Genomic DNA, 14,769 nt, shown 5'->3' on the forward strand with positions numbered 1-14,769 from the left:
TTTTATGAACCATTATATTTTATTAAATGAAAATTAAAAAATGTTATGAAAGAGGGGTATTGATAGACTTTATAAATATAGAATATATTAGTATATACATACATAAATACTTTTAATACAGAATATTTTAAAAAATAAAAATAACAAATATAATGTTTTACTTTAAAATAAATATAAAACATATAAATATATACAAAAATATTTTTTATTCATTAAGATTAAATATTATACAGTACTATTTTTAATTACATAATATAAAAAATTAAATTATTTTATATTACTTGAAAATAATTAAATTATTTTATATTATTAAAAAATTAAATTATTCATTAAAAATATTTATTAATAGTTAAATTTATTAAAAATATATTATTATATAATATATTTTTTTATTCAAATATTTGTAAACATAAATTTTATTCAAAATAGTATATATAATATTATTTTAATAAATTTAATTATTATATAATATTTGAAAAAGCGTGTAATATTTTCATGTATTATATATAATTTAAAAAATATTTTGACAAAATTAATTTTGGAAATATTAAACGTATAATATTTTTAGGATAAAGTATATTTTTTATCCTTGAAGTTTGGTAAAAGTTTTAAAAATATCCATAAGTTTTATTTTCTTTCAATTTTGTCCCAGAAGTTTTCGATTTACATCAAATATACCCTCAGAGGCTAAATTTTCAAAAATTTAAGACCAATATAATAATAATGCATAAAAATTATGTTTGATTTGCTTGTGTTGAGGGGTTGTTCTTATGAAATTGTTGTTGAATCGATCTTAAATTTTTTTAAAAATTAGTCATCAGGGATATATTTAATGCAAATTGAAAATTTATGGGACAAAATTAAAATAAAATAAAATTTAGGGATATTTTTAAAACTTTTGTCAAACTTTAAGGATAAAAAACATACTTTACCCATATTTTTATGTATTATATATCACAATTAACATAAAACAATAAACGTGTAATATTACGATAAAAATTAAAAAAAAAACAAAAAAAATTCATGAATTATATATAATATTTAAAAAAAATTTACAAATATTTTGATAAAAAATGATATTATATAATAATATATTTAAAAAAATAATTAGTTAATAAATTTTAAATATAATAATTTAATTATTTGTCAAGTAATATAAAATAAATTTTAATTATTTTATATTTTTATGTTGTAGTTTAAAATATTATTTTAATATAATTTTTTAACATTATAAAATTTTTTTTGCATAATAATTAATCCAAATGAATAAAAAATACTTATATTTTTTGTATTTATTTATTTTATATTTTTTGGAACAAAAAACTTCTATCTTTATATAATAAAATATGTGATAATCTTTTTAATATATATATATTTTATATATTAAATAATTATAATAATATAATAACATTGAAATCAAATAACATATTAAATTTGTTACATTAAAAATAAAAAAATTATATATTTTACTTTTGGATTTAACAAAATATATTTTTAATAAATTATATATGATGAAAAATATTTGGTGAAAAATTGTACAATTCTTATATATATATATATATATATATATATATATATATATATATATATATATATATATAAAAGTCTTGTCGAGTTAAAGAATAAAAAATTTAATTAAAAAAATAAAAAATATTTGAAAATAATAAAAAATAAAAAATGATCTTATTATAAATATATAATTATAAATATTATATATATATATATATAAAATTATAAATGTTAAATTTTAAAAATAATTTTAAATTATTATATATTTAATATTACAACAAATAAATATGAATAAGAATGACTAGAGGAGAAAATTATGAGATGACATATATATTAGAGAGTCTAAAAAATAAAAAAATATATATCAATTCTATATCAGTCACTATTATATACATACATATGATAAATATACATAGTTGATACATATTATTTATTTAATTTTTCTAAAAAAATAAAAAAAATATTTTTGTATATTATATATACTATTTTAAATAAACTATATTTAGACAAATATTTGATAAAAAATTATATTATATAATAATATTTTTTACAAAAATAGTTAGTTAAGTATTGAATATAATAATCTATTATTTATCAAGTAATATAAAATAAAATTTAATTATTTTATATTTTATATTGCAATTTAAAATATCATTTTAATATAATTTTTTAATATTATAGACAAATTTTTTGTATAATAATTAATTTTAATAAATAAAAAATATTTATATCTTTTATATTTTTAATTTTGTAAGTTTGATTAGTTTAGATCTTATTAATATAAGTAAATATATAATGTGATAGGCATGTATTTAGAATTATATTATTTATTCCGTTTTTCTTAAAAAAACTGAAAAAATGAAAAGTTAATATTTTCATATATTATATATAATAATTTAAATAAATTATATTTTTAAAATATTTTGATAAAAAATTATATTATATAATAATATCTTTAATAAAAGTAGTTAGTTAATAAATTTTGAATATAATAATATAATTATTTGTCAAGTAATATAAAATAAAATTTTAATTATTTTATATTTTTATGTTATAATATAAAATATTATTTTAATATAATTTTTTGATATTATATTTTTTTTGCATAATAATTAATTTTAATAAATAAATAATACTCATATATTTTGTATTTATATATTTTATATTTAATTATTTAAAAATAAAAGATTATGTTGCTATTTAAAATATTGTGTATTAAAATATTATCATTTAAAGCATTTAATTTTGTACTAGAATATTCTGTATTTATTAGAGTCCATCAATACTCTTCTTTTATATTATTTTTAATTTTCATCTAATATAATCTAATGGTCTATATAAATGCAGCATACCTAATAAATACATAATTATCGTGCTCATTTTAGACATATCCGATTTGAATAATTATTCAAAATAAAATGAGTCAATTTAACATTTTTTACAATATACACATGGATTAATCATCAATATATATTTAAGCAAATGTAAGTTTTGCTCATTATTTTACTTTCCACTCGAGAAAAAACAAGTGACTCATTATTTTACGAGAAGACCGAACCATGTACCTAGACCGAACCATGTACCTACAAAAAATTGAATAGAATGTGAGGTGGGCATAGAAGAGACGAAAACAAAAATAAGAAAAAGAAAAAGAAAAAGAAGGAGAATGTAAAGACAAAGGTAGAATGAGGGAATTGTGGGGGATCAAATCCCAAGTTAACCCAACCCAACCCAAACACCCAAACCAAACAAACTAGTACACCATCTTACATTGCCGTATTTCCCTGACACACATTTAGATACATCGCCCATACCTGTACTATTTTTAATATTAATAACACGCAAATTTTTGTCCTTCTACTGCTATTATTACTAAACTAACCTAACCCTTTCTGTTAACAAATGTGTTAAAAGCATTCATTAATAAGATAGAAGTAAAAATATTAAGTTAAGAGTTATATTTTTAATATCTTTAACTATAAATATATTATGTACTAAAAAAATTAATCACTAAATTTATATATTTCATATTTTTACATTTTCTTACAAAATTATTATTCTTTTGATTTTTATAAATATGTATGTAAGTCATTTTATTCACACAAAAATAAGTTAATTTAAATTAAAATATTTTATTTTAGTTACAGAAACTAATTTAAAAATAATGTGTTTACATCTATTATTTTAAAAATTTTATTAATAATTTTTTAAAAATGAATTTATCAAAAATATAAATTCTCAAATAATTATTTATCACCTTACTCTATATTTTGCGTTCCTTATTTGAAATATTTTATTTGATTTTTTCTGTTTTATAATATTATACTTCCAAAATAAAAAAACAACTAAAATTAGCGTCAGAGACGCCGACGACCAACCAAACCAAGCTCATATTGCCTGTCGACTTCTCTCTCTCTCTCTCTCTCTCTCTTCTGGTCTCACAACAGTCCTCTCTTTCTCTCTCTTCACACTTTCTCTCCTCCATTTTTTTTCTCTTCTTCTTCTTCTTGTGGATTCAGCTTCACTGTTCAGGTAAATCGACACCTCTTCTCCGTTAGATCCATCCTCCTCCTTTCTCTGCTTCTCAACTCATCTCATCTTCTGCACTTCTTCTTCGTTTTCCTACGCCGTATCATCACGTAAATTCACTCAGCTCAACAATGCCTTCTTTCCTTCTCTTTTAAGAAAAATATAGATAGATATAGATAACTTGCTGTGATGGTTTAGCTTTTTTGTTCATGTTCGTCGTTTTATTCACAATCTTTGTTCGGTTATCGTTTTCTCAATTTTCGTAGCTACGTTTATCATTTCTTAGTTTGGGAGTTATATTCTCATCATTGTTTCCTTCCTTACTTGGATCTGAAACCATTACTTTGAGTTTTAACACCTAGCTTCTCTACTTCAATTTTGACACATGTTCATCATTATATTTATATTTATATTCTTCCAATTCGGTGCTTCATTTTCTTTTGCTCTTTCTTTCAGTTTTGGAAAAAAATAATTTTATTATGTTTGTATATTTCATTTTTTTTTTCTCGACTGAAGGAGTTAGATTTGGGAATGACTCAAAAACCTTGTTCAATTTCAGAGCTGTAGCTGGGATTTTTTTGTAACTGAAGAAGGGAGAGAATCTGAGAATGTCTGGTGGCACGCAGAACAGTATTAGGAAAGCACTTGGAGCCCTTAAGGATACCACCACAGTTTCCTTGGCTAAAGTCAACAGTGATTACAAGGTAGAAATCAATGGAATAGTTTGTTGGATGAGATGTTCTCCATCCGATCACATGTTTTTGTCTGTGTTCTAAATTGGTTTGTTGTATTTTGCAGGAATTGGACATTGCTATAGTTAGGGCCACCAATCATGTTGAACGCCCATCTAAAGAGAAACATATTAGAGGTTTGTTCTCTCTTGCTATGACTGCTTTGAAAAGTCTCAATTTTTTTAATAGAAACAATTACCTTGGTCTGTTTGCCACTTATATATGTGTATACCATCTGTTGCATAATCTGAGTTTGTAAAAGGAATATTAGTTTGCTTAGTTAAGTTTTTTATTCTTGTATTTCTGTGCTTTCCTTTGCAGCTATATTCTCCGCGATCTCAGCTACTAGGCCTCGTGCCGATGTTGCCTATTGCATCCATGCTCTTGCCAGGCGATTATCAAGGACACATAACTGGGCGGTATGTGAATCGGTCATAAAGTTGTGGAACCTTTACAAGATATGATTGATTAAATCTTTTTGTTGTCTAATAAACTTGTCATGTTTAAATATCTCTGGGAATGTGTGATGAAGCCATTATGAACTTGTTATCTGTTTGCTTATTCATCATTTTTTGTTCACAAACTCGTTTTATTCACTGTCGAACATGGGGGTGTGCATTTTATCACTTTTCTGTTTGGCTGATTGACAAGTTCTTCATCTTTAGGTTGCATTGAAAACTTTAATTGTTATTCACCGTGCTCTAAGAGAAGTGGATCCAACATTTCATGAAGAACTCATTAACTATGGAAGAAGTAGGAGCCATATGCTCAACATGTCACATTTTAAAGATGATTCAAGTCCAAACGGTGCGTTTGCTTGCCTTTCTCTCCGTCATTGTTTTTAACTAATTCTTGTAATTACGATTATTGACATTTTAGCTGTCAATTTGTGTTTCACTGCTCAGCCTGGGATTATTCTGGATGGGTCCGCACTTATGCATTATTTTTGGAGGAAAGGTTGGAATGTTTCCGTGTATTGAAGTATGATATTGAGGCAGAGCGTCCTGTAAGTGAAAAGGCTTTATTACTTTGTTATTTTGTTTTCTAACTTATTGTTTACAAGATTAGATTGGTAACATGTGTTGTTGCATAATCTGAATGCTGTTTTTTAAAGAATATTATTCAATAACAACATGCTACAAGATGATATAATTTGTGGTTGCTATCTCATCTCATACTTTAGTACATGCTTCTGACTTTGATATAAACACAGACTTAAAGAAAATTACCATTTGTAAATTTTGTCAGAGGACCAAAGATTTGGATACTGCTGAATTGCTAGTGCAGTTGCCAGCTTTACAACAACTCCTCTTTCGGGTTCTTGGTTGCCAGGTAGACTTTTGATCCATGAAGACCACATCAGATGGGGTTTCAACCCAAACATGTCACAACTAGTGGATTTGATTTGAATTAACAAAAGTTTACAATGTTGGTAGCATTATAATGGCACAACTTGTTTTGACTTCTGTGTTGTGCAGCCACAAGGAGCAGCGGTGAATAACTTTGTCATCCAGTTAGCACTCTCAATGGTAGATCAACTTTCTAATCTTACTGCATTCATCAGTAGTTTTTCCTTTCACATTTTTCTGAACATATTTTATATTGCTAATAGGTGGCTTCGGAAAGCATGAAAATTTATCAAGCTATTAGTGATGGCACAGTCAATATGCTTGATAAGGTATGTTGTTTTCTTCATTGGATTTGGAGCTTGATGTTTAACTACCTATGTATTTAATAGACTATTCTGGCAGTTCTTTGAGATGCCACGCAGTGATGCTGTGAAAGCACTTGATATATATCGGAGGGTTGGGCAGCAGGTATCTCTTAGACTTATGGATAACTTTTCTTCTTTCTTTTTTCCCCTTAAAATTGTATATCATGACAGTCATTCATATTTTAACATTCTTTATATGAATTCAGGCTGAGAGACTGTCAGAGTTTTATGAAATATGCCGTAATCTTGATATCGGACGTGGAGAGAAGTTTATTAAAGTTGAGCTGGTTAGTTTGATCTTGCATCGTGCATGGTTTTGCCATTTGCCCTTTAGCTGGGTGTTTTCAATAATTTTTACAAAATATGATACTAAGTAAACTAGTTTTTGATATGAAGCCCCCTACATCATTTCTGCAAGCCATGGAAGAGTATGTCAAAGATGCTCCACAGGGGATCGTGGTTCGCAAGGATCAGGTATGGATAAAACATCAAGAGGTCTGCTTTAAATTAGTTCTTTCTGTAAATATATTTGACCAATCAGGTTTCCATGTTTATTAAATGCAGGCTAATGATAAAACTGCGTCTCCAAAAGAAGTTTTGGCTATCGAATACAAAAAGACACCAGAAACGCAGGAGGAAAGTCCACCTACACCCCCTGCAGCTCCACCTTCTGAGCCTGTGAAAGAGGAAGAACCTCCGGCACATCCAGCGCCAGTACAACCACCACCTGATTTGTTGGTAATTACTTTGGGATTTCTCTTTTGGTGTCTTTTCCCTTTCTTTCGTTTAACTTAGATTGCGGATATATCTTATGGTAAATGCTTATTTATAATGATTCCTTGGCTACATTAACAAATTTCTCTCCTTTTTGCCTACTGTCTAGAGTTTGGATGATCCAGTTCCAGCAGCTGCAGAGCTGGAAGACAAAAATGCTTTGGCCTTAGCCATTGTTCCCGTTGGTAATTTTTCCTACTCCCCACCACAAAAAAAAAAAAAAACACATTTTTGGACAAAATCTTGTTGATATGCATTTGTGAACCTTGAAAATAAATAATGATAGATTCATAGAGGAAGTGAACTGAACTGGTTTTCTTTTCAATCATAGTGATGTTTTGCATTATTTGAAAAGAAAACCTTAAATATCTTGGTGTTAATTGGATGATGTCTTTACAAATGGTGATTTCAGCTGATCAAACAACATCTGCTGTTCCAAATCAAGCAAATGGAACTACAGGATGGGAATTGGCACTTGTTACGACTCCTAGTTCAAACGAAAGTGCTACAGCAACTAGCAAACTGGTATGTTTTTTTGTCTACTTTTCTTGACATTTGTATGAACCTCTGAAAACACAGACAAAACCTTTTGCTTGCACTCTGCTTTTGTTACTCTGCTAACTAATTATGACCCTATGGCCTAATCAGGCTGGAGGATTAGACAAGCTTACACTAGACAGCCTATATGACGATGCACTCCGGAGAAACAATCAGAATGTCAGTTATAACCCATGGGAACAGGCACCGGCAGGAGCCATGATGCAACCAACGATGCACGATCCGTTCTACGCATCGAATACAGTTGCTGCTCCACCTTCAGTTCAGATGGCAGCTATGTCGAACCAACACCAGGCTTACATGTATCAACAGCAGCTGCAGCAGCAGCAAATGATGATGATGCCCCAACAACAGCCTTCTGGAAATCCTTTCGGAAATCCCTATGGAGCCGCCGCCGTGCATCCCTACGGCGCAGGTATGCCTGTTCAATCATACAATCCATATAATACAGGCCTCATCTAGACATTTTCTTCTGGAACACAATCCTTAAAGCTCAAGAAGAAGAAATATGGATACTCGATTTTTCAATTCTGAAATTGGGGTGACATGAAAAATAGACAGATTTGTATTATATGTCCCGTGTGCCATAGATATAGCTAGAGTGAAAATTCTTTTTAAATAATTAGCAAAGGGAGGGAGGGTTTTGGTTATATAATTTTTTATGTACAAGGGTAATTAATCAGCTTTCAGTTCAGAGTTCAGACCACTTGAAATTTGTTTTGTCCCTGATTGATCATGGTAAGTTGAGTTCGGTTGCCATTCTCTGTATAAGGTGGGAAGTATATTCATTATGTGATTTGTTGATGCAACGTTTATCCAATAAAAATAAGTCATGTTTGAGGCCGTGTCTTTCTCGTTTTTCTGTGTCAATTTTTTTGTTTATTTATTGTATTAATGGAATGAAAAACATGAGATTAATTTTGTGTTCATTGCATATCATATGGGAACAATTTTTATTACATCAAGTGAGGTCTAAGTTCTAACTAACTAATGCTAATGGTATGCGAACAGGCATAACTATAACTGTTTGTTTGTTTGGGTTTTTAGTTTTTTTTTTTGTTTATTTATTTATGTAACGAAATTTAAACTTAGCAGCTTTTATATATATACTAATTAAATTCTTCATCACTAATTCAATTATTCAATTCCAGTGGCTTATCCTTATTAATGACTAATGAGTAATAAGCTTTAACTATACCAACTAATAATAAATACTCCTTTTTATTTTTCTTTTCATTTCATTTTATTTTATTATGTTCACCAAATGAAATTATAGCCTTATGACTCGCAAGATTATTCATTTTTGAATTGAAATTTAAGTAATTGGAGCTTGAACTATCATCAGAGATTAGTAGTGGATATTAATATGCTGGTGTTTTAGGTGTAACGGGAAGAGACAATTGTGTAGTTTTCAAGTTTACCCTTATGGAAACGCTTTTGCTCCAAGTGAAAGTGACTGTGACTGTGAACTGCGATTAAATTCAATAATGATGTGTATCAACTATCAAACCCCACAAATAAAATTAAATAATAATAACAATAATAAAGAAAAGCAACAATTCATTGTATATTTTCACGAAGGTGAAGAACTAAAGATTACGCATTATAGTCTAATCAATCAAAGAAAACATTACGCATTAGTTCAATAGTGAAGATTACGCATTATAGTTTAATCTTTGAATTAACGTATTTTAACATAGGATTGTATTAAGATACACACTATTATTATTATTATTATTATTATTATTATTATTATTATTATTTGTGTGACTAGATATACTAATTTAAAAAGATATTAAAATTTCAAATTTATGGATAAAATGGATATAGTTATATTTAAACACTATTTTTTAAAACGTATTCTTCTAATTTTTAAATAAGATAAAATATTATCATTTTTCTTAATTTTGTTTAGGAAGTAAGAACTAAGTAATAAGAAAAACAAAAATATATCATGCGAACACAAAAATTAGTAGTCTAATCAATTATATATATTTACACATATTTATATTTGTTTAATATTTTCATTTTTTTATGTACGCTTAACAAAATAATTAAAAATGAAAAGAAAATTATATAATTATTAGTAAAGTGACACAAGTAGAACCAAAAAAGGAGTCAGAGTTTAATACTTTAATTAGTTTATTTTTTAACTTCAATTTGGGGTGAATATTCCTTCCACATTAATATGATGACATTAGAAGCCACAGCTGAAGATAAATAAAACAGAGAAAGCCAAGCTTCCAATCTTTTCTGTTCTCTTCTCTTCTCTTCTAATGAACTTCAAACCATTCCACTCCCTTTGAGTCCCAAAGCTGTTCCGCACAATTAGGTAGCAATTGAAGGGAATTATATTAGCGATTAAATAAAACAAAAATATTAGTAATAATTAATAATAATGTCTTGGTTGTTCAAGTCCAATCCACCTGATCCTGAAATTCACAGCCACGGCGGAAGCGCCTCCGCCGTCAAGGACGATATCTCCCTTATTTTTCGCGGCGTTGCTAACTTCCTTGCTCCACCGCCGTCTTCCTCTTCCTCCTCTTCCGCCGCTGATTCCTCGTCTTCGCCACCGTCGCAGGCTCTCACCGGAATCCGGAACGACCTGGAGGAGATCAGCGGTAGCTTCAAGAACTCTCTATCGCTTCTCTCGTCCAACAGAGCCGTCACGGGGATCTCCAAACTCGCCTCTCAGCTGTTGCAGCTGGAGCCCGACCACAAACGGCAAGGTGACGATGACGGCGATGGCGATGCGGTGCCTGGTACGACGGAGGAGGTTGTTCGTTTCGTCAAGGAAATTTCCACGCGACCTGATTGTTGGACTGAATTCCCCTTGCCATTCCATCACGGTAATACTTCAAACTTCCCTTCCTTGCTAAGATCATGATTCTCTATCTCTCTTTCTGATTGTGAATTGTAATTGCTTGATGGATTAATTGTTCGCTTGTCCTATTAATTGACGTTTTAATCTGTTCCAGAAGATACATGTTAGTTTCACGTACTTCGAAGTTTCACAATTAAATGAGTTCTGAATCCTGATCAAGTTGAATTGAGCAGAGAGAAATCGCTTCATATCACTCATTTTGTCATATATCATGGAAAACCTATATATTTTGCACCTTTATGTTTCTTATGTGGTAAGCGTATATAACCTAGTTTACCTTCATGCTGTTGCTGCTCCTTCATGACAGAATTTGCTGTTCTTTGTACTGAAACCGAATATTAAAGCTCCACTGTTGTATATTGTTGTAATATTTGTAATCAACTTACCTTAGAATTATGACTGGGGGAAACTCTAGGAGTAATTGCTGCGATACTTTTTGCAAAGACGTTATTCCATGTTGTAAAACTAGTTGACACCCTAAAGTGGTCACCTAATCGTGTCCTTCTAGCATATCTTCAATCTCTAGTTTGAATCTCTGCAGTGTCATTTGATTCTTGATGGCATTAGTAAATGAACCCAAAATGTCTCTCTTTATTTTGATTTCACTATATAATGTGATTGGCTGACACTAATATATGGAAATTTGACTTGTCTCAGCAGATTTCAGCATGTCCATTTCTCAGAGAGAACATGCTTTGGCTATAGAACAGTTGGTGCCCGAATTTGTTGCACTTAGAGTGAACCTCTGCAGTTACATGAATGTGGAAAAGTTTTGGATGATCTATTTTTTGTTAATACTTCCGAGATTAAACCAGCATGATTTTGAGCTCCTATCAACCCCCAAGGCAAGTCATGTTTATTGAACATGTTCTTACATTCAATTGATTCGCATGAATCTACGTCTACTTTGGCCAAAATGTCATAGTTACATGAATCTAGTATTGATGTGAATTTTATTGGTGCATGCTAATTAGTTGGATTTGTTCTTTATTATTATCTTAACCTGCTTAATTGGAGTAATCCTACGCTTCTTCTCCTTCTTTTGGTACATCTTTTTCTTTTTCAATTCTTTACAGCAGCTTTTGTTTTATATAATATATGGGTGAATTCCAAACCTGTATATGTTGCCAGTCTCTGCATCATCTGGTTATCTTTTTTTTATAAATTACCAGTTTACCGTAGAAGATAACAACAATTTTCTTCTTTTATTTCAGTGTGTGCCATTTTGTTTCCTTTATGGCAAAGATTTCTAGATTATTTGGTCTGTTGCACCCAACTTTGAAGTGATTGATGTTAAATTTGAAGATATTCTCTCTTCTACTCTAGGTTTACTTGTTTGGGTGGCAACATTTCTCTGTGTCTGCTATATCATCTCTGTTTATTCCAATTCTTTTGTTCAGATTGTTGAAGCAAGAGATGTCCTATTGCTGAAACTTGAAGAGAAGAAAGATTCGGCGGCTGGAGTGTGTGAAAAACAAAGGACTGCATCAGATACAAATGAAGATGGTAGGGATGGCATTGTAAGAGAGACTATTTCATCTGAGCCAAGTGAGATAGTGACCGAGTTTACAAATGCAGAAAAGGTTTTAGAAGTTGATGAGATCAGTAGTACTACTGAAAACTGGTTGGAAGACAAAGACATCGATGTTACTTCGTTGGCTTCTTCTCATGCAAAACTTCAACATGAAGAAGATGTCTCGTTCAGTGACCTAGACGATGATAAAAGTTATAGCTCTGATAGAATATCAGGGCATAGGGAGGCACAAGATAGAAGGGGTTCATCCCCTGATGGTTCAAGTGACTGGGTTCAGCTGCATGAAGGTTCTTCGAGAGGTGGTGGCTGGCACAAGGCCATTCATTCAAAAGGTAAGGATTCGGAAGATGAATCAAATGATTGGCTCACCGTTGATGAGTTCAATTAGATAGCACTTTCTCTCGATTCACCTTATTGTAAAGGTTCTATATTATTTCGTTTCGACGGTTCTGTATTTAGGGATTACAATATACTATCATATAAATTAAAATAATTCTTTGCATAATCTGTGTACATATTCCTTGTTTGTCCAAGGTTGCTTTTGGACACTGGGTAGACATCATTCATCGTGTTGAAAAGTGTACAATTTAAACAAAATCAAGGATTTATGTTATTATAACAACAAGGTTTCTAGTATTTGATTTGTTCTCCCTCTGGTTTCAAATAACTCAGATCATGTTAATAGTAATCTTCGGAACAAAAAAAAAGTATAGAGTACTCACTCCAAGCTTCTTGAGTTAGAGTAGTTACAATAATGATAAGAGTTTTCCTGTTAGAATTAGTTTCCCTTTTGCATTCTTGTATATCATCTCTGATTATTTCAACAATGGAACTAAAATGCAAAAGCAAAGAAATTGAATTGGCATATTGAAATGCTTGGGTATGAATTACATACAAAAATGTTCCTCCAGAGCCTTGTGTCAGTGACGTTAACATACAAAGCGACCCGCAATACTCGAAAGGTGGTTCAAAAAGATGCCCAAACCTATATGTATATAATAATGGTAACATGTTGGCTGGAAATGACTGCATCCCCAGACCCCAATACACATTAGACAGCAGTACAATGAGGTAGGCAACTATATATAAGAATGAAGAGTAATAAGCTAGGCTTGAGAGTTGAGATCTTATCTCCAGCATGACATCAACAATGGACCGTGGCAGAAAAACGCCAGTACAATGTAAATGACGATGAAGAAAATCATAATAAATGTAACCCTGAATAAAACGATATAAAACAAATTAGATGAATAATTGGAATGCATGCAAGCAAATTTATGGTATTGTATTATTACCTGAGCCTAAGATTACTCCACCAGAGATTATTCTGGTAACGGCGGGATTGTCTTCTGAAACGAACAGTATTGTTGTTCATTGCTGATGTCTTCTCAACCAACACTTCCAATCTGCCACCTCTCTCCAACACTTTCTCAATGTTGTTAATCATTACCGTTCGAACCTATATCATCAATCTTTAACAGTTATCAATGGCTCCAATGAATGCATGCATGCATGAATTATTGGAAGGTACTTGCCTGAGACATTTCACCTTTGAGACGGTTCAACCTGTCAGCGTTAGGGTCAGTGGAGTAATAATCCATCTGTTGGCTCAACACCCTCGAGAATTCATCGTTCATGGCATACGCCGGAGCTGACAGAATCGCTCTCGCGTATGTCTTCACGAATCTCTGATGAATGTCTTCAAGAAATTCAAACGGGATCCTCCCTGCATGCAACGCAACGTAACAAACTTTTAGTACGTTGAATAATAATACTTGAATTCGATGAGAATGATTGAATTTACTTCCGAAAGCATCGTCGGCCATGCAAAGAACAGTGAGGCCGTCGGTCCTCTTGACGTGAAAGACATAGCGATCGTGGGAGAAAGAGACGTTGCTGTCGCAGTTGATGGTGGCGCCTTGTTGGTTGTTGATCTTGTTGAGTATCTGCTTGGCTACGGCATTTGCATTCGTGGGAGTGGCGCTGAACTCCGACAGAACCACCTCCCCCCTCGCCACCATCGCATATAGTATCCCCATTTATTGATGATTCTTTCTTTGGATCGAGCGAGCGAGGAGGGAGGTTGGGTTCGTGGAGGCAGCACCGTCCACAACACAAAGAGGGAATGGGGAATTACGAGAAATAAAGAAGACGCTAATAACAAAGGTTCCCATTATTTTGATTGGTTTAATTTGTTAATTATTAATTTCATGTCCAAAAATGGAGGGGCAAAAGAAGCTCTCTGCTCATCTTTTTTCATGTCGAGTTTTGAGGCCCACCAATTTGGCGCTAAACTAGCTCTACTACTCTTCGTATGTGGCTACCATGTCACACTTCATAGTTATAACAATTTCTTGTTAGTTACTAAATGAATTTTATTTAAAGGCTTTTTTTTATGATGATTGTTATAGATTAACCTTATTTAAATGTCAACATATATACATAGAAATTGGATAAGTGTTAAAATGAAATTGTTTTAATAAATGACAAGATATATTTTGATTGCTAATTTTAAGATCTAGTTGTCGGTAGGGTC

General features: G+C 30.7%; 3 protein-coding genes across 5 annotated transcripts; 2 read left to right on the top strand and 1 right to left on the bottom strand.

Moving 5' to 3' along the window:
• Positions 1-3,865: 3,865 nt before the first annotated feature.
• On the top strand, positions 3,866-8,664 carry LOC130968906 (putative clathrin assembly protein At5g35200). Of its 2 annotated transcripts, none has more exons than XM_057894414.1 (16): positions 3,866-4,041; positions 4,598-4,742; positions 4,837-4,906; positions 5,091-5,188; positions 5,435-5,576; positions 5,675-5,775; positions 6,018-6,101; positions 6,248-6,298; positions 6,382-6,447; positions 6,521-6,586; positions 6,690-6,770; positions 6,880-6,957; positions 7,048-7,221; positions 7,367-7,442; positions 7,670-7,782; positions 7,906-8,664. In XM_057894414.1, exons 2-16 carry the CDS (start codon positions 4,647-4,649, stop codon positions 8,275-8,277), a joined length of 1,668 nt encoding a protein of 555 aa, XP_057750397.1. In that variant the 5' UTR covers positions 3,866-4,041; positions 4,598-4,646; the 3' UTR covers positions 8,278-8,664. The 2 variants fall into 2 exon arrangements, with proteins under 2 accessions (XP_057750397.1, XP_057750388.1); XM_057894405.1 differs by having other exon boundaries at positions 3,905-4,148.
• A 1,336-nt stretch (positions 8,665-10,000) lies between these two features.
• Positions 10,001-12,882, top strand: LOC130980705 (uncharacterized). Of its 2 annotated transcripts, none has more exons than XM_057904380.1 (3): positions 10,001-10,664; positions 11,357-11,544; positions 12,100-12,882. In XM_057904380.1, the coding sequence occupies exons 1-3, from the start codon at positions 10,214-10,216 to the stop codon at positions 12,619-12,621; spliced, it is 1,161 nt and encodes a 386-aa protein (XP_057760363.1). In that variant the 5' UTR covers positions 10,001-10,213; the 3' UTR covers positions 12,622-12,882. The 2 variants fall into 2 exon arrangements, with proteins under 2 accessions (XP_057760363.1, XP_057760405.1); XM_057904422.1 differs by having other exon boundaries at positions 10,003-10,664; positions 11,360-11,544; positions 12,100-12,881.
• A 478-nt stretch (positions 12,883-13,360) lies between these two features.
• On the bottom strand, positions 13,361-14,272 carry LOC130967929 (vesicle-associated membrane protein 711-like). Its single transcript, XM_057893016.1, has 4 exons — positions 14,038-14,272; positions 13,769-13,959; positions 13,529-13,692; positions 13,361-13,451 (listed from the first exon to the last, which is right to left on the bottom strand). The coding sequence occupies exons 1-4, from the start codon at positions 14,270-14,272 to the stop codon at positions 13,361-13,363; spliced, it is 681 nt and encodes a 226-aa protein (XP_057748999.1).
• Between the last annotated feature and the right edge of the window lie 497 nt (positions 14,273-14,769).

The sequence above is a fragment of the Arachis stenosperma genome, chromosome 1, assembly GCF_014773155.1.
Source record: "Arachis stenosperma cultivar V10309 chromosome 1, arast.V10309.gnm1.PFL2, whole genome shotgun sequence".
NCBI classification, from domain to species: domain Eukaryota; kingdom Viridiplantae; phylum Streptophyta; class Magnoliopsida; order Fabales; family Fabaceae; genus Arachis; species Arachis stenosperma.

Excerpts from the sequence above, each read along its gene's own strand:
- LOC130980705 (XM_057904380.1), top strand. The coding sequence starts at position 10,214 with ATGTCTTGGTTGTTCAAGTCCAATCCACCTGATCCTGAAATTCACAGC. Across the intron at positions 10,665-11,356 it reads CCCCTTGCCATTCCATCACG|CAGATTTCAGCATGTCCATT; the intron begins GTAATACTTCAA and ends GACTTGTCTCAG. Across the intron at positions 11,545-12,099 it reads AGCTCCTATCAACCCCCAAG|ATTGTTGAAGCAAGAGATGT; the intron begins GCAAGTCATGTT and ends TCTTTTGTTCAG.
- LOC130968906 (XM_057894414.1), top strand. The coding sequence starts at position 4,647 with ATGTCTGGTGGCACGCAGAACAGTATTAGGAAAGCACTTGGAGCCCTT. Across the intron at positions 6,299-6,381 it reads TCCAGTTAGCACTCTCAATG|GTGGCTTCGGAAAGCATGAA; the intron begins GTAGATCAACTT and ends TATTGCTAATAG. Across the intron at positions 6,771-6,879 it reads AGTTTATTAAAGTTGAGCTG|CCCCCTACATCATTTCTGCA; the intron begins GTTAGTTTGATC and ends TTTGATATGAAG.
- LOC130967929 (XM_057893016.1), bottom strand. The coding sequence starts at position 14,272 with ATGGGGATACTATATGCGATGGTGGCGAGGGGGGAGGTGGTTCTGTCG. Across the intron at positions 13,960-14,037 it reads GGCCGACGATGCTTTCGGAA|GGAGGATCCCGTTTGAATTT; the intron begins GTAAATTCAATC and ends CGTTGCATGCAG. Across the intron at positions 13,452-13,528 it reads TGGAGTAATCTTAGGCTCAG|GGTTACATTTATTATGATTT; the intron begins GTAATAATACAA and ends CGTTTTATTCAG.